Here is a 17,788-nt window from a genome sequence, read left to right as displayed (position 1 = left end):
GTACTGCGGGAGCGGAATCAGGGGCCGCCGTATGATTTACAGTACCTCCACAGGCGACGGGCTCGGACTTTTGGTGCCCACAGGATATGGATTTTCAGGTGCAAACCGTGTGGTTATGGGCGCCTTGCAATTGTACTTCCAAGGTTCCAACATCTCAGGCCTTTTTCTCAGGCTGCTGTCGGCTGGGCAGAACCACAGAACCACTGATATACCATCTCCAGCTCCAATGTTTGAGTTGCTTCTGTTCATGACGACACACCACCAGTAACGCTCTGGAGCTGCAGACCGCGTTGCCTTAGGTCGTCTACAATGTTACCAGGTGATACTAACTTCGTACACTGGGTGGTGGCTTGCCGCCGAATGTGCCGTGTAAGACTGAGCACTGTCAGAGTCCAACGGCCTTAATGCCAGTTCCAGGATAGGGCTTCTTTTGAGTTCTTTTCTGTGTTTGTCGCCCACTCGTTCCCAGGGTCAGGAGGCAAACGAGTCCAACCGCAAGGATCGTATGGACTAGGTTGCTGGATATGCACAGGCAGATACAGTACCTGCGAATCGGACTTGCCTCAGGTACGGTAGGGAGCAAACAGACTGGAATGCCAATAGTCATGCTAGCAATCTACAGAGCTGCGCATGGAATCGTGATGAATGCTGCCTCCGATATAGTTGTTGTAGTCTCCCCAACGCGTCCCCATCCATCTCAAGCACTTCCTTGCTCTTGTCTGTTACAGGCTCTGGCTCTGTTTTGAGACAACATCTCACCAACTACCCTACTCTACAACTGTACACCACCTTTCAATCCATCAACAGTACTGCCATCAGCCTAGAGATCAGTGGCACTTCTCATACAAGCCGGGGATCAGCCAATTGCCATCACCATCCCGACAGCCGTAGCACAGGCGAGAAAAATTGCCGCAGTCCAGGCCGCCGTCCAGGGGTTACATAATCACTGGGATCGGAAACTCTTATCGACGATCGGGGGGCTCAGAGCACCCGCGTCGCCGCCGGCTAAGCCCACTCTGCACCCAACTTGAAGGCTACCAGGCCTAAGGAGCCACCCTGCCACTGGCCGAGTGCCCAGTTCCTAGTTACTCCTGCTACTGCTGGTAGGGGTAGTCGTCGTCGTGTCAGTGACTGACGGTTACCCGAAGTCTTTCCCAAGACTTCTCCCTTCACATCTGGCACCACTCTGCCGCCTCCTTCTGTCACTTCCTCCCTTTCTTTACTTAACACGTCAGCGGCTTCACGCTGTCTGCGCCAAACTCAGAGATACACAGCGTCCCGATCATTATTCGGTCTTGTTACCATAATTTGCGCCGTCGTTGCTTCGAGATCGTTGTTACCAACCACCCCAAATCAGCCAAACTCCGACCGCCGACGGGCCACCATCATGCACGCCACGACCACTCGTTGACCGCCTTGTACAAAACATTACATCGATCCACCGCTCTCTCTCCCAACTCCTTTCTCCCCTTGTAACAACAGAATATGGCCTCCCCTCTCCCTCCCGACCCTTACGCAGCGTTGGGGGTTACCAAAGATGCAGACATCTCTGCTATTCGCACCGCTCACCGCAAACTCGCCCTCAAGTTTCACCCGGACCGGATCAAGGATGAAGCACAGCGGGAGAGAGGCAAGGATGAATTTCAAAAGATCCAACAGGCGTATGAACTTCTCAGCGATCCAGTCAAAAGATCACGGTATGATGACAGGGTTCGGTTGGCCGAACTCCGTAGAGAAGCCATGATGAGAGAACCGGTATCGAGAGAAGTGCCACCTACTCCCCAAAGCACTAGCAGAGCATATCCCATGAGACCGGCACCTCGGCCCTCTCCGCATACGACTCCTGCTCGAGAATACCGCGAAGAGGGGAGTTATTTCGAGGAAATTCGCCAGCCCCGAAATGCTCCTGCATACGACTATCGGGATCCTTATGATGAAGCTCCTCCGCGAACCACCTCAAGAAAGTATTCTGACTACGAAAGAAGAGCGCCTCCGCCTACAAAACCTGCCGAGAAGTCCAAGAAACCCTCAAATGTCTGGCCTGGTGTGATGGCGGCAGCTGCAGCTGCAAAGTTGAAGACCCAGGCAGAAAAGACGAGAAGCAGCAAGTCAGAGGAGAAGATCCGGGATCGGGAGAAGCGACGAGAACGGAGCGAAAAAGTACAAACCAGAAGAACAGCATATGTTGAGGACTCGGACTCTGAACCCAGCTATCCGGAGATTAGGCCTTCCCTCAAGACGGCATCCCGCTCAAAAACCACTTCTCATGTTGAACCCGCATCTGAAGGGACCCGTGCGAGGGCCACGCGAGCCGGGAAAGTTCACGACCCCGACGATGACTCCTTTGACCCCAAATGGGAGAGACACCATGAAGAGAGCAAGGCATATATGGCGAAGGCAAAAGCAACCACCCGCCCGACTTTGGACCGAAACGGTTCAGACGCGTATCAATACTGGGTTGGAGATTCACGAAATGGCGGTCGCAGAAGTGGTAGCGATAGTGAGAAGCGGCCAAACTCTGCCAAGGGACGCCGACCATCGGTGGAAGATTACTTTACGACGCCGTCCTTCTCGAAGTCCACTTCATCTCCTAGCCATCTACGTGCCCATGTTGAGGAGCGTGCTCCGCCGAGATCTTCAGCCGGGACGGGCCGTGACCGGGACTACGACCGAGTTTATGACCGCGAACGCGACCGCGACCGTGACCGGGAGCGTGACCGGGAGCGTGAACGTGACCGGGAGCGTGAACGTGACCGGGAGCGTGAACGTGACCGGGAGCGTGAACGTGAACGTGACCGCGATCGAGATAGGGACCGAGGTGATCGTGATCATCGGAGAAGAATGCCGCCAAGTCTAGCTCGCTCTCAGACCGCACCAGTGCCCAAGCTTTCGACTAAAAAGGACAACGCTCCTAGTAAGGGTTCTAACCTCAAGCACGCCGAAACACAGATGCACGATTCGGGCTATGGAAGCAGCCCCAGTCCTCGCACTCCAGAAATGAGGGAGGAAAGCCCGCCCAGACCCCGACAGAGATCCACGAAGTACCAGGTCCTGGATCCAGTTGATGGCGATGATTACTCACGGACACCGCGCGTGAACAAAATCCATGACGATTATGATGATCGTTATTCCAGGAGATACCATCACAGCCCAGAGTCCATCATTCGAGAACCCCCTCCGCGAGACTTCGATCGTCGCAAAGAACGACCTGAACGACCCAGGGTCGAGACAAGACCTTCCAAGTCTTCACGCGGTGCCACCCTGATGGAAGATTTTGTTCAGACCTCTCCTCCTATTCGGCGAACAGAGTCAGGTCGATACGAAGATCGGGCCTCCCCACGGTCGCCGCGGGACACTCCGCCTGTCTCGCGTCACAACAGTGGCCGTGAGAAGCTATTTGCGGAGATATCTCCTGAAGAGACCAGGTATACTCGACCTTATCCGGCTGACAAAGTGCACATTACACCCCGGCGGGAGCCTCAATACACAACATACATGCGCGATGCCTCCGATTACCGTGACGGCGAACAATCGTCACGTTTCCGGGACCTCCCCAGAACGAGACGACCGTCTGTTAGCGTGGGAGGATACTAACGACCATTCTTTTTCTTTCGACTCGCTTTTTTGGCGTCTTCGGTGCTGGCTGTTTGATCACCATCTCTGATCCTGTCTTGTTTAGAGCATTATGACATTCTTTACAACAAACATGACGTCTGCACATACATATTCAGGACATTCCTGTCACCTGCATTCTGCATTTTTAACTGGTTCAGATACGGACTTCCCATGGGTCAGGAAATGGGATAGCATCGATGGTGTTGTGGTCGGAAGTAGGAAGGATGGAGAGACATCAGTAAATATGGATCCAAGGTCGATTCAAAGAAGCATAATTCAGGTTGACAGGACGATTCTGGTTCGTACATATGCGCATACGGCTGGTTTACTCGGCCTGGAAGGCCAAGGGTGATTGCACAGCCTATATTTGTCCTCGCAAGGACTTGACGACTAACGAAATGCGATGAACATAAACATGAAATGCATATATGCGTATTTAAAGTTTTGGTCTCTGTATCCACGATTCTTCAGGTTTTTGCTTCTGTGCAGCGGTAAGAATGAGCCAACCATCTGGGCTTATGTAAAGTACTGGCAGCTTAAGCTGGAAATGGGTTTGTTGACATGGGATCCTTGTCAAGCGAATGAAATAGGCTTGCGAGAGTTGACCTCTAGACAACGGCAACTCTGCCCTCATGCCTCACTGCTGCATCATATCATGCCCTTCTTACTCTGATGTTCTGTGCTTTGGCTGGCTTGCATTGTTTTCAATATCTTAGTATTGTAGCAATTGATTGACCTGATCCGACACCTGTTTCTCCTCATCTTTTCCGCCCTCTGCGTTCGAAGCGATCCTCCCTTAGACGGGCAGCACCGTCCTCCTGCAAGCCCTTGGTTACGAGGGAAGTCCAGTGCATGGACTGAGGTTCTAGCCTGTTGACTCTTATTCGATCTGTTGAAACCTTCCCTACTGCCGTCCATTTCCAGAGCAAAGAGTTTGCATGGCCATACCTCTGGTCCAATGCACACGACCGCATTCGCCCTGATTTGAGGGGAAGCCCAGTTTGCGACCAGCATCGTCGATAAAACTGGACATGGCAGGGGTGGCCTCTGCTGGGGTGACGACGACGGTCTCTCATGGGCCAAAATCACCATACGACGTGGTGAGTTTTGACTTTCTATACTACTGGGTTGTGCCAGTAGGTGGTTGCGAATGGGTTCAATGTCACACAAGTTCACGTGTACCACCTGGCTCTGACAATTTGACGCCTCTAGAATACCTTTTCCAACCAAAGTCGTCCCCCGGGTCTAAGGCAGCTGTCTCCCTCCTCGGCACGCACGCCGCTATCTAGCCTGCCTCCCAATCGAAAGGACAACGGTGTCCATGGTCGACCGGCCCATAACAGAGTGGGGGAATTGGGTCAAAACCAAGGCAACTTAACCCGTAGTGGGAGTGAGGCGGACAGTCTGCTCGATTTGTACGGAAACAACGCCAGTAGTGGCAATGTCAGTCGACAGCCTAGCGAGAGCGACGTTCCGGAAAACATGTATCGACCGGAAGACGACGACCCTGAAGGCTGGATCCACAGGGATAAGTTGGCCAAGATTGAGAGTGAGGAGCTACAAGCTGCCGGAATCAATTTGGCTAAAGCGAAGCGGAATGTGAACAGTGGTGGAACACAAGACATTCACCTTGGTCGACAAACCGAACCTCGCAGTGCGTCACAATCCGGACGCCATACTACAGAAGAAGAACGACCACGGCTGGATGAAGGCGAGGAAGATGAAGATGACAGGACAAACTGGGATTTGCGCACACCGGAAGAGATTGCGGCCGACCATGAATCACCACGGATAACACACACACCGATGTTGAAGAAATCTGGATCAAAGATACCAGTTCTAACATCAAGTCCTCTACCGATACCACAAGACAAAATCGACCGAGATACGCCCCTGGCGAGAAAGCGTACTATTAGTAATAGTATGAGCCCTGAGGAGGGAATACCCCTTTTAAGGCCACGAAAACGGAGGGGAAGTACAGGCAGCCACCCTGGGCAGACGGACACCGGGTCGCATCATGCAACGCCCGTATCAATCAACGGCTCAAGGCGCGCTTCCAAGACTGCCTCTGCGTCTCCCACCAAGACCAAACCGAAAACCGGTCAACCGTCGCCTCCAGGCACCTCGGCAGGAAGGAAGGTTTCTACTACAAGTAGGAAACCGTCCAGCAATGTCAAGACCGGGCAAGGCGGTTCGCCTTCGGTAGGCCAGCGACCTGGAACCAGATCTGGAGAGCTCGATCGTCCGCGGACAGCGGTCAACAGACCAGAAGGTGATCCTCCGTGGCTGGCAACGATGTACAAGCCGGACCCTAGGTTACCTCCTGAGGAACAAATCATCCCAACACACGCTCGGCGACAGCAGCAAGCCCAGTGGGAACAACAAGGAGCCATCCCAACGACCTACGATCGGAACTTTTCACCGCTGGCCATCCATACCGGCAATGGACTCATTAAGGCTCCGTCACCTGTTTCGTCTCCGTCTCCTTCTCCTGAGAGGCAAGAAGTCACTTCTGGAGAAGGCCCCTGGCCATTGAAGCCAGTGCCGAGTTATGGCAACTCTGTCGGTGCAAGGCCTGGCACCAGTGGGAGTAACCGGAGTAACCATGGCGGGTATACCACAATGCCAAAGGTGACGAGTCCAGCGATTGTACAGAGCCCTAGGATGGGCAACGTTTCCACCATGCCGGCTCAACCAAGCAGAAGTCAAGTTCAACGTCAAGAACACAACGATGCAGAGGAGAAGGTCAAGGATAAGTCCTGTGGATGCTGCATTGTCATGTGAGACTAGGGGGCGTGGGGACTTGTTTCTGACTCACGACGATATTGTGCTTTTGCTATTTACTTGCGTTTACGTTTGGGTATGGGGTTTTATACCGTCTTTTGCTTTGATGCAATTCTAGCGGGAGTGAGGTTTATTGCGCCGAAAATCGCACCAACAGGGCCTTTTGATTTTCTCCTTCTTTTCCAAAACATCCTGGATGCACCGTTGCCCACTCATTGCAGGGGCACTGAAGGAGGTGGATCGTGGTAATAGTTCAAATCAAGTCATGGCAGGCGAGGCGGTCACCGTTCAAGTTCAGCCTTGTCTTCATTTCGGACCATGAGATATTCTATACAGTCGACCAGAAGTTGAAATTACACATTGTGCAGCAACAAGTCTGCTTTGCACAAAACCAACTTAGTATTGTCTTGGTGGATGGATTCACTGATTCACCGCAGTATCATCGGCTGCCTGGCTGCCATGGAAAGGGTGTGAGAGTGCACAATAGCACAGGTAGTGTTGCTCGCTGCCTGTAGCGATGATAAAGAGCCACTGCACCGCCACAAAAGTGAAATGCGCCACAGCATCTGAGCACGTCATCAAAGCCTGATGAGCCACAAGCTTCTTTACCGGCCCGTACATCGGTCCTCGTCCCCGGCAGTGGCACTGGCACCCGCTGAGTCGGGATCTACCACTCTGCGCTCATCACCACTACTGAACAATTTGTCACCAGCATTCACTGCGCACTTCCCCCTCTACTTGTTCGTCCACTACTACAATTGCGCAATCAAAAAGACATACCCTGAACGGATTAGCAATCCTGCATACTGCACATTGCCACGTCTCTTCACGCATATACATATATCACGCCTTCAGTTCACCACTCTTCCCCGCCAGCCTCCTGCGTCTCTTTGAGAACAGTCAATAACCGCCACCATAGCTTTCTCAATCCTCGCCTCCCTACGCAACACGACGCGTACATTCTTCTCGTCGACACCCACGTTCTCCTCCGCCACCATGTCGGCCGCAAAGCAAAAGGCGCAGCAGATCATCGAGCAGAACCCGGCCGTGGTGTTCAGCAAGTCGTACTGCCCGTACTGCCGCGCCACCAAGAGCCTGCTGAATGAGAAACATGCAAAGTATTACTTGTTGGAGTTGGACGAAGTTGGTAAGTAGGAGAAGAATAAGACCTGGTTTGATTGTGTGTTGACCTCGATCGCTAACGCTCTTTTCGGTCAATAGAGGACGGTGCAGCCATCCAAGACGCACTGGAAGAAATCACCGGCCAGCGCAGCGTGCCCAACATCTTCATTGGCCAAAAGCACATTGGCGGGAACTCGGACCTGCAGTCCCGAAAGGGCGAGTTGGATTCGTTGTTGAAGAGTGCTGGTGCGGTTTAAGTCGGTGATTGATTGAATCTGGAACATGGATGGATGGAATCGTACCAAGGGAGGCATCGGTCTGGACAATCGATCTGAATGGGCTGGATTCTCCGGGCTGGTTGGTGTCCACGCTGATGCCGTTCGTTGCTGCGGCTTGGAAGCTCACGGCCCTATCGAGCATTGTTCTCTTTACTACTGCTGGAGATGGACCGATGAGTTTCGGAGAAGGCATTATTACCATCCGTTAGCCGATCAGCTCTTTTCTTTACACCGGTGATAGAGATAAAGAATTGGTGGAATGATTATTGCTCGGACACGCTCCCTGCGATTGCTCGCAACATTCGGATTGTACGAAGGCTCGTTTTCAAAATCTGTTTGGAGGTTCTTTCTTTGCTGTTTCATTGTCATCGCTTTGTGTTGTTGCATCCCTTTCGTTGAGTCCGCCGCCTGCTGTTCGTGATGATGCTCTATCAAGCCAATGCAAGACCGAAAATGCGAACCAGAAAGGCCACTACTTTCCCCGCTATAGCCTTGCTTGTTGTGCTACTGTGTTGTCTTATATTTTATTCTCTGGATATTCTTCAGTGTACTAGGCAGTACTACATGGGACCTCCAATTTACCCCTTCCCTGACTGTCCACAGCCTTATTCACGCCCGGGCCTCCCGCTCCCGAGCAGGAATGAAGGCAGGCAGACAGGCAGACAGACATCAGTCTACTCAGGTCACTTCGATGCCACGAAACCTTGCAATTGTTATTATCTAGGGCAACAGAACATACCTCTGGTCGCTCTTATTATACGTAGTCGGTAGTCCATACCAAGCTAGAAAGTGAAATATAAAAGGACGAATTGGAAATAAATACGTAACACTGCAGGCAACAATGCCATACTAGTACTGAGAAAACACCACTACATAGGTACATAGTACACTCATAGTGAAAACATGCGGTGACACAAAGGCAGAACAGACACAGGCATGCCTTATTTCCATGACTCAACTTGTTCCTTGATTCAATTTCCCTCACGAGTCCAGAACCCTCGGTCCTCGAGCTTCAAATACTGGAGCGGCGAACGCAGCAGATTCTCCTCGCGGATCACCCTGGCGATTTCCTGGTGGTGAGGCAGGTCGCGGCGACTGATGAGTTTGGTCGGGTCGTCGAGTCTGTTGTAGATAGAGAATATGAATATAAATGTAGATATACCGAGAAAACAAAAACGAGAGCATAGGAATCAGGCAAACAGAAATTATTCATGGCTGCTGGGCGGGGCCACATCAGGCTCGGGGTCACAGGGATGAACAATGAACAGTTCTAGGGTACCGATATGTAGGCTGATTAACCCCTGGCGTCTGAGGATGTCAAGCCAAAGGGATGAATAGATCAGATGATAAGTAGCAAGCAGCTTGTTCTTTCTTTGCATTTGTGATCAGAGCCTTGCCTTGCTCGCGGGATGGATTGAAAGTATCGAAAGTACGTGTACCTACTCAACGAACAGACAGCAAAGGTCGACGGGTAACGGGACAAGGAAATGACCAGAGGGAAGAAATGTCAAAGAAGCAAGGACCAGGACAACATAGTACTGCAATGGTGACTGTAATGTAGGTGCCGGGCTGGGCAACACATAGGTATTCACGTACCGAAAAACGACATAAAATTCCGTTACACCACCATGCCCACGCTCGCGATCATGTTCGTCCGGATCACTTTCGACTTCACGGACGGCGTACCAGCGATAATACCTGATCCAGGGCTCGTGGGTTTTGACGGCTTGTGAAACTTGTTCGATCAATTCGGCAACGCGGTCTTCTTGTCCTTTGACGGGGGATACCAGGACCATAATGTTTGGTGGGACCACTGCTGGTGCTGTTGCGGACATGTTTGCAGAGGAAGAGGGAGATGTTAAAGGTCTCTGTGTAGAGATGTTTCCCCGGTCTGGTCACCCCGTTCAAGTTTGCAAAGCAAGAGTGGAATTGGCGTCGAAAAGGTGTGTTGGGTGTAGTCCTGGAGAGGTATATGGGTAGTGCTCTGGTGCTAGTATAATGCTGCAGTACCACACTCTTTAAGTGTCCCTGAGAAGGGCTGGACTCATGTGGACATATGTAGTTCAAGTTTGATCAGTCTGTGAAGCGAACAGTTGATTTAGGTAGTCGGACTGAGTGGCTATCTTGTGGCTTCACTTTTTGAGCGGCTGAGCCTGGGCGTGTCCAGCACTTTTGGTACAATATTGTACGATGCTGTTAGTGGAAGAGGGAGGGGAAAAGGGAGATGAGCAGTGATGGGTACAGATATCAGAACATCTGCAGATGTGATCAAGACAAAGTGCGCGAGGTATATACTGTTGCTAAGGTAGGTAGGCCAGCTTCCGCAGAGCTGAACTGAACCGCTGTTCAGACCCCTCCAGACCCGACGTGGGCGGCTGTACCTACCTAGGCAGAGGTGTCTGGGTGTGTAGACTGAACCCTGTCACCATCATTCTCGTAAAGGAGCACCACTGTATGGCATCCCAGCTGGGCTTGATCTCAGCTTCAGCTTCAGCTGCATCCACCAACCGTTCGATGACGAAAGGCAAGACGCCCCCTTGCTTCACGTAAGGAATTTGACCCAATTCAAGTCCTTGGATGAAGGTTAGGTAGTTCACGAGCCATGCAAGGAGTGGGTGAGTGGGTGAGTGGATGAGTGATACGAACTGGAAGAACTTGAACGAAGCGGTGCTGGGTGAGAATGGTAGAGGAGGGGATGTCAATCCCGTCCCAGAAAATAGCGGGAAGTTACAAGTACGAGGAGCATCGCATATACAGCAACAGACCGCATACCGCCGGCCATTACAGTACTACTCATTGGACAAGCGGCTCGTATTCCTCTGGTAGAAGTTTTTATGTCATAGTTTGGTCTAGGACTGAGGGCGATTCGGCAGGATCTCCCAAAAGCATGTCTGAGGACGGGTCTGCTCTTGTGGAATGGAGCGCGGTTCAGATGAAGAACAAGAAGAAAAGAGGAAACTTGACTGCAATGGTCGACACCGGGTAGACTTAGACCAGATCCGCTTACTCGGGAGCCTGAATGAGATGTGTTGATGACTTCTTGAGGAAGAAATTGAATGAGATGAATGCTTGTTACCCTAGTATCTCTCCTCTGTCTAACTCCATCGTATGGAGGTATGAATATTTTTACAAGCCTAGCGAACGTCCACAGGTGCAAGATATCTCGTCTTGGATTGAGACTCCCTGCAGTAGCATCACGATGCTAGTACCTCAAGAACACATCCAGACACTTGAGGAACTGCATATCTCACTGCTAACTTCAAACCACCTGCGTGGCCACTGTCCCAACAGGACGTTCGACAAATTCCATCACGCCATTGATGACGCTCTGCCTGGCGGGCTCACTGCTGACCGTCTTGCCTGCAAGGTAATTCAACCACAACAACCTACCCACTCTCTCATCGGCAACCTCGCCCATCTTCAGCTGATCGCCCTTTTTGTCTTCCGTCCACACGGTCATCTTGCCGGCGGCGTCGCGAGACAAAAGCAGAGTTTCGCCCTTGGGAAGCTTGCGCCTGGCTCCGCCGCCAAAGGCCTGTTTGAAGTCATTCAGCGCCGACCCGAACGACTCGTCCTGGAACGACGGGTCGTTGCGGTCGCTGGCAAAGTGAGCGCTCCGAGCCGTAATGCCTCGAACAAATCCATCACGCAAATGCATGAAATCCGTGTTGCGCGTAGGCACGATGCGGAACGCCATCCTCAAATGGCCGTCTTTGAGGATGTTGTTCCAGATTTCTTCGCCGCGGTCCGGATCGAGGAGAAGGTCGCGGAGAGTCGCTTTCTCGTTCGGAACCAGAGTCGTCGCAACGGGGTCGGCGACCGAGTGCACGAGGCGGTCTTGCAGGCCTGCAATGTCGCTGACAGCAATGTACAGGCCCACCACGTAGACTTGAATGCTGAGGAGTGAGACTGTCCGCACACCAAGGCCAACGAGTTGGTATTCCTCGTCTTTCTGGGTCCCTTCGTTTGCCGCTGCAGGAGTCGCGCCGGGGGCGTCCGTGGTCAGGTGAATGATCTTGGGGAAGTAAGGGATCGTAGAAGTGCCGGTGGGAACTTGTTCGACTTCATTGTCCGTGGTGGTGGCACCGCCGGTGACGGTGCCTGCTATCGAAGGCGGAGCATCCAGTTGTGCCACTTTTGTTCTATCCGAGTTCGAGTCTTTCTCTTTATTCTTTCCCGGAGCCGGGTAGAGCGAAATTGTGCCGAAGATAGCCAGGGTGCAGAGGGCAATGCCATAAGCAGACCATCGGATACGCTTCAGTGTTTGTGCTCGCGCGGCTTTGGTCGGCTCGACCACTGCCTCTGTCTTTTGATAGCGACGTTTAAGGAACTCGGCTGACCCGTAAGTCGGGATCGGGGATGTGTGGGAAGCATTGGATCGTGTCGTTTGCGAGATATACCGAGCAATGGAAGTGGGTTTGTATTGTAGGTGTGATGCGCTGCATCTGCACACACGACGAGCGAGCAATGTCCTGAGTGGTGAAGTGTTCATCTTGACAGCCACTGGGATGCTGGCGCAAGAATGTGTTATTTAGAGCGACAACTTGAAGATGTGTGAAGGCTGCGATCACAGGTTCATTATGCTTACAGCTGATGTTCAACTTGTACAACGGACAGTAGTGAAGTACCTACCAACCTCTACTGTGCTATAGTTGTACCTAGGTACCTATGACGGACGCCAAGGTTTACTCCATTAATGGGCTCGCGACCGCCCACGCCATCACAACTTCAACGATGTAGATAGCCTGATATAAATGACAAACGACCCAACCTCATAAGTTGGTGTCATAAACAGGTCCACGGTCGCTTGGGCGTACGCCCCAAAATGACTTCGATCGCAAGCATTTATGCTTGGAAATCCTGGACCTGTAATTGATATCCGTACTGTCGTTGTCTCGGGCACGCTTCGTGACAGTTGGTTAAGTCCACATATAACAAAGACCCGACACCGCCTGTTACCAAATCACGGAAAACGTTTTTCGATTACTGCTAGTAACTACTTATACAAGTCATGTCCCAGCCATCATGTCATGCACCATGCCCCAAATCGAGGCTCAGCTCGTATCTCGTAACTCGCAGATCCTTGGAAATCCTTACTCCAGCTGTATTATCGAAGCACTTGTTGTGGCCGCCCTCGAAGCCGCCGGAAAATTGAAGCAGAACCTTGATGAGCCCCATCTCTGATGTCTCCATTCCACGATGACTGAAGGGCTTCGAATGAAGTGGACTTCTGAAGACGCAGCAAACACCACAGAGCCCGCCACCATGTGTGCAACTCAGATACCCTCGGCCTTGTGGACGCCATTAATGCTCGAATAATCGGCATCCGCACCCGGGTTTGCCTTTTCCTCCGGTTCGAGCTCGAGGCCAGCATTCGCAAGGACTTTGTCGACTTGGCTAGCAACACCGGGGATGCCCTCCTTCAGAGCCTTTGCATAGATTTTGGCGAACTCCGCAAAAGCGTGCTGTTTGCCGTTGATCACCGCATTGCCCCGCTGGACATTTTCCACAAAGTCTCGAGTAAAGATATCAGGGTTGCGGCCATCATCCACGTAGTCAACAATCTCGGGTGCAATCTGGACATTGTGGATGTAGCTGTTGGGCGACGCCGTGGTCGAAGTCAAATTCTGCAGACGTGACAGGGACTCGGCCAGCTCGGTCATCTTGTCCACCAACAAGTCCTGAGTTTCGGGAACATAGCCATGAGTCTGGATTTGGATGTCGGTCAGCTCTTGGATAATGTCCTTGATGGTGTTGTGTACGCTGCTGGTGTCTTTGACGGGGGCCATTGCTTGCGAGCTGGCTGCCACCTCCTGAGAGTGCGGCGCGACCAGTGTAGAATGAGTCTGGCGGGAATCCAACGTGGTGGGGGATGTTGCGCGATCTGATGTTGTTGCTGTGCTTTCACCCTCGACTAGACCAGCTCCAAGGTGGTTGTCTGTCTGATATAGCTCACGCGATGGTCCAATTGCAGCAGCAGTACCGGTAACAAGTTCGTAGTCGTCCGTTGCCTGAGAACTCGTGGGTGTGTTGGCCGACGAAGGGCTGCCGGACTTTTCTACAACAGATCGAAGAGCGCTGGGTGCAAGCTTGAGGGTGACGAACGGACCACGAGACGCAGCCGATCGTCGAAGACCTTCGGACGGAACACGTAGACTCACAAAAGTCGATGCCGGACGGTTGTGCTTTTCGGGAGGATTGATGCCTTCTTCAAGTTGAGTCTCTGGAGTGGTGGTTCCGACATTCAAGTTTGTGCTAGAAGTAGTAGCCTCCACCGACTCGGACGTCTGAACGGCTTTCCGCACCCCAGATCTGGTGCGCTTGGCCACTGTGGTCTGGGTCTGGTTGGTGTTTGGTGGCGTAGAGCTGGATGTGTTATTGGTCTTCGCGGTGTCTGACACCCGTGTTGCCCCACGCCCACCCCGGCCCGTCTTCGATGTCGGTTTCGCCATGTCGAACGTCTTTTAGGACTAGTCCACTGACGATGTATGAGTTGAGTGTAGGGAAGGGTTATCGAGCTTGCGATCTCTGTTACGAAGAAGGGTTCGTAAGGTGTTGAGGGAACTGAGGTGAGTGCAAGATCCAAGTGCAGGGAATAGTAGCACTCGAAGGCAGTCGCTAAAAACGACAGACTGCGAAAGCCTTCACGCAAGGGAACTACTAAAACGAAAATCATTCACTCCTCTCTCACTTAACTCTCACTTCTTTCTCACTTCAGTCTCACTCAATTCTGCGTCTCCAGAACGCGGAGGCCAGCGACCGCCTTGGTCAATTCATGTGCTATTAGAACCAAATCATAATACACTACGCTAGACCTCCTTGGTCCGTACAGTTGTCGTGGACTTTGGCCTGTCTATCGACGTCTCAACCATCTCCAGGCCCGCCAGGCTGGGATATTTCTTGCTAAAGTTCGCTTCCCAATCATCTTCTATAGCCGCCCCCAGGTTCCCCTGGCTTGTCACCACTGGTCCATGTTGGGCGAACCCGGTCCGCAAGGTGTTCGGCTTCGGTGGTGCTGCAGGTCGCTGAGGTCGAGGATCTGATCGTGTGAGATCAGCGGCAGATGCAGGGGCGGACGTCACTCTGGGAGCTTCGTGCCTGTCGGCGGATGCGTGTGGCGGAGGAGGCTTCGCAGACTGAGTCGCCTGCCTTTCTTCCATCCTCACCTGCGACGCAGGGGACTCGGTGAAATGGCCGTATCCTGTTGCAGTCTTGTGAGCAGGGCGAGCATTCTCACTCAGTAGAGACTGGACTCTGGCTTGAATTGAAGCAGCCCTGCCGGGCCCTCCACTGGCGGTCGTAGCGCCTCCCTTTGCCGCTAAGCGTTGCCTGTATTCCGCTGCTGCATTGGCAACTCTTCGTTCCTCTGCCTCTAGTTTCCGCTTCTCGAGCTCACGGCGCATTTCGGGGGAGAGATCTTCAGTTTCGTCCCACGGTTGCCGGTCGTCACTCAGGTCCGTGGCTTCTGACCCGGCAATTGGCGTCAAAACATTGATAGGATCGCGTGATGGTGAATCCGCCCTTCCTACTTGATTGGAGTCGTTACTTTCAAACTTTTTGAATGCATCGCCAAATTTACCAGCCAGCAGCTTCGTTGTTCCTGCTAAGCCCATAGAGGGCACGCTGGCGCGTTTGAGATGCCTGGAGCTGCTGCTTGACAGACGTTTGTGATGCTGTTTTCTTTCCTTTTCCTCCTCTTCTCGGGCCCGCAAAAAGTCCACATCCGAGGTAATGTTCGTCGCGGACTCGGATGGTGTCAATGGCTCCAAATCAGGTTCTGCGCTGGTGAAGGTGGCTTCATAGTCAAGGTGCTTGATGTCTCTATCTTTGGCAGTAGCAGGCTTGCTTCCGAAATTGACGCTCGCTGGCCGACTCCGAAGATTTAGCGATCTTGATCTGCTCATTCCAGAGCCTAAGTCACGAATCATTGGCCGCCCTCCCTCTAGCGAAGGGCGTGACGATGTAGGCGACCGCGGCTCCACACCGCCAGCAAGCTGAGACTTACTGGCGTCGTCTCTTAGCAGTCTTCCTAATCGCGAAGTGTTACTGCTCGGTTCTGAGGAACGTAGCTGGTCAGCAGGTTGGCTGGTACCCAACGGTCTTGTTGTTTGGCCATTAGACGAAAAGCGATTGATTGAACGCTCCGAATCGATTTGTGCAGTGAGTGACGGTGATGAACTGGTCATGGTGCCGGTAGATACCACCGTCGGCCTTGAGACTGCAGCAGGTTTTGCGCTGCTGGTTGGCACATTAGTCTCCTGACTTTCCACAGACTTCTTATGCTGCAACCCAGTTGTCGATTTTGTAGTAGCAGGAGGGTCGCTAGCGGGAGATCTTGCTTTAGGAGGGCTCGGGGCTCTGGCAAATGCCTCATCTGCCAGGGCTTTTGTGACACGCTCGGCTAGAGCTGGATCGGCGGCATCTGATTTGCGCTCAACCTGAGGCTCGAAAGCGAACTTCCTGCCTTTGTCGGTCAACAACGAGAATTGGTCTAGAGTCGGAAACCTCGCAGACAGCTCGTCTCCAGCAACTGCTTTGTTTCCATCCAAGACTGCAAAAGGATCAGCGTTATCCACCATACGGAGCGGTGACGGGCTCGGTTTGGCTGAGCCATGATGAGAAATCGGTTTGGTCGGTCGGCCTCTTCGCATCGGTTCAACTTGTGGAACGGTAAGAGGAGCTGCTTGTTTGGGAGGGGATAATGTGGCGCCAGCCCTGGATTGGGAACTTGAAGCAGGTGATGGGAGAACCCTGTCTTTACGACCTTCTGACTGGGAACGGCGGGTATAAATGTCCGGGAGGGTCAACTCTCGGCCCTCTAACTGGCATGCCTTTTGTAAGACTTGGTAAATATTCGGCCGTTCGGCAGGGCGTTCACGGAGCATGGATGCGATCAACAGCTTCAGTTGATCTGAAAACCGCGGGTAAGCTGGAAACTTGAATCTGGCATTCAGGATGGCCATCTGTCCGACCTCCTCAAATGGAGTGGTGTAATAGCAGAGCTTATATAGGAAGACACCCAAGGCCCAGATGTCGGCCTTCTCGTCGATCGGCTGTTTCCTATACACGTCGATCATCTCAGGGCTTCGGTATTGAAGTGTCGTATGGCGGTTGATGTCGTCTTCAATCAGGCGTCCTTCAGCGGCCGTCGTAGCAGCTGGCCTTGCGGGCGCTGCGGACCCAAAATCGCATAACTTGTATATCCTGGATGACCCAGACGTGGATATGAGCACATTCTCGACCTTCAGGTCTCGGTGCATCAAGGGAGGATCCAAGTAATGCATGCACGCCACGCCCTCGGCAACGTCCGTGAATATCTTCAAGATCTCGGGTTCCGTCAGTCTGTTCTGTAGGCGCGTATTCATAAAATCAATCAGCCCTCCTCCTTCGCAGTATTCCATCAGTAGGAACACTTCATAACCACCGCCTTTCAGTTGTGAAGCATGAGAATCAATGTATTTGACGATATGTTTATGGCCCCGCAGCCTCTTCATGGTCTCGACTTCTGTTCTCATATTGGCCAGATGTTCCTTGTCGGGGACAGCCACCCGCTTGAGGACCGCTTTGTGGCTTCCATCCACAGGACGCGGCAGCTGAACCACGTATACATGGGCAAATCCACCCTCGGAAAGGAATCGCTCGATGACCACTCGGTGATTTCCAACTTGGACTTTTGTGCCCGGGAGAAATGTACCTGCCGGAGGCAATTGTGCAGGCAGCGAAGGAGGAGCACTGTTTGCGAAAGGCCCTTTGGCCCCAAGTTGAGAGGCGTATACAGCCATATTGGCTGGAGAGGAGGTGGTCGAACTTGGGGTGGGTTACGGGTTTATCTGTCAATCATAGCTAAAGATTCACGAAACAAACGGCGAGGCACGACGGCAGGCGTGTAGCGATGGAGGTCGAGGAGGAGGTCGAGGTGTAGTCCACTCCGAATCGTAGGCAGCCCTGAAAGCTGAGCGTTGGTCAACTGTTGTTGGCCTGGAGGCGGA

General features: G+C 52.6%; 7 protein-coding genes across 7 annotated transcripts; 3 read left to right on the top strand and 4 right to left on the bottom strand.

Moving 5' to 3' along the window:
• Positions 1-629: 629 nt before the first annotated feature.
• On the top strand, positions 630-4,084 carry HMPREF1120_00709 (uncharacterized protein). Its single transcript, XM_009154710.1, has one exon. It carries the CDS (start codon positions 1,486-1,488, stop codon positions 3,592-3,594), a length of 2,109 nt encoding a protein of 702 aa, XP_009152958.1. The 5' UTR covers positions 630-1,485; the 3' UTR covers positions 3,595-4,084.
• A 562-nt stretch (positions 4,085-4,646) lies between these two features.
• HMPREF1120_00708 (uncharacterized protein) lies at positions 4,647-6,399 on the top strand (the record flags this gene model as incomplete). Its single annotated transcript, XM_009154709.1, has 2 exons — positions 4,647-4,715; positions 4,828-6,399. 2 exons carry the CDS (start codon positions 4,647-4,649, stop codon positions 6,397-6,399), a joined length of 1,641 nt encoding a protein of 546 aa, XP_009152957.1.
• A 996-nt stretch (positions 6,400-7,395) lies between these two features.
• HMPREF1120_00707 (glutaredoxin 3) lies at positions 7,396-7,778 on the top strand (the record flags this gene model as incomplete). Its single annotated transcript, XM_009154708.1, has 2 exons — positions 7,396-7,546; positions 7,621-7,778. The coding sequence occupies 2 exons, from the start codon at positions 7,396-7,398 to the stop codon at positions 7,776-7,778; spliced, it is 309 nt and encodes a 102-aa protein (XP_009152956.1).
• Positions 7,779-8,770: 992 nt separating this feature from the next.
• Positions 8,771-9,634, bottom strand: HMPREF1120_00706 (uncharacterized protein; the record flags this gene model as incomplete). Its single annotated transcript, XM_009154707.1, has 2 exons — positions 8,771-8,921; positions 9,396-9,634. The coding sequence occupies 2 exons, from the start codon at positions 9,632-9,634 to the stop codon at positions 8,771-8,773; spliced, it is 390 nt and encodes a 129-aa protein (XP_009152955.1).
• Positions 9,635-11,058: 1,424 nt separating this feature from the next.
• Positions 11,059-12,291, bottom strand: HMPREF1120_00705 (uncharacterized protein; the record flags this gene model as incomplete). Its single annotated transcript, XM_009154706.1, has 1 exon — positions 11,059-12,291. One exon carries the CDS (start codon positions 12,289-12,291, stop codon positions 11,059-11,061), a length of 1,233 nt encoding a protein of 410 aa, XP_009152954.1.
• Positions 12,292-13,075: 784 nt separating this feature from the next.
• On the bottom strand, positions 13,076-14,251 carry HMPREF1120_00704 (AP2-associated kinase; the record flags this gene model as incomplete). The annotated part of the gene is made up of 1 exon (XM_009154705.1): positions 13,076-14,251. One exon carries the CDS (start codon positions 14,249-14,251, stop codon positions 13,076-13,078), a length of 1,176 nt encoding a protein of 391 aa, XP_009152953.1.
• Positions 14,252-14,608: 357 nt separating this feature from the next.
• HMPREF1120_00703 (AP2-associated kinase) lies at positions 14,609-17,581 on the bottom strand (the record flags this gene model as incomplete). Its single annotated transcript, XM_009154704.1, has 1 exon — positions 14,609-17,581. One exon carries the CDS (start codon positions 17,579-17,581, stop codon positions 14,609-14,611), a length of 2,973 nt encoding a protein of 990 aa, XP_009152952.1.
• Positions 17,582-17,788: the final 207 nt, after the last annotated feature.

The sequence above is a fragment of the Exophiala dermatitidis genome, assembly GCF_000230625.1.
Source record: "Exophiala dermatitidis NIH/UT8656 unplaced genomic scaffold supercont1.1, whole genome shotgun sequence".
NCBI lineage: Eukaryota > Fungi > Ascomycota > Eurotiomycetes > Chaetothyriales > Herpotrichiellaceae > Exophiala > Exophiala dermatitidis.
This window is presented reverse-complemented; position numbering and strand designations above follow the sequence as displayed.

Bases quoted from the DNA above. Each gene is read 5' to 3' on its own strand.
- HMPREF1120_00709 (XM_009154710.1), top strand. From the start codon at position 1,486: ATGGCCTCCCCTCTCCCTCCCGACCCTTACGCAGCGTTGGGGGTTACC.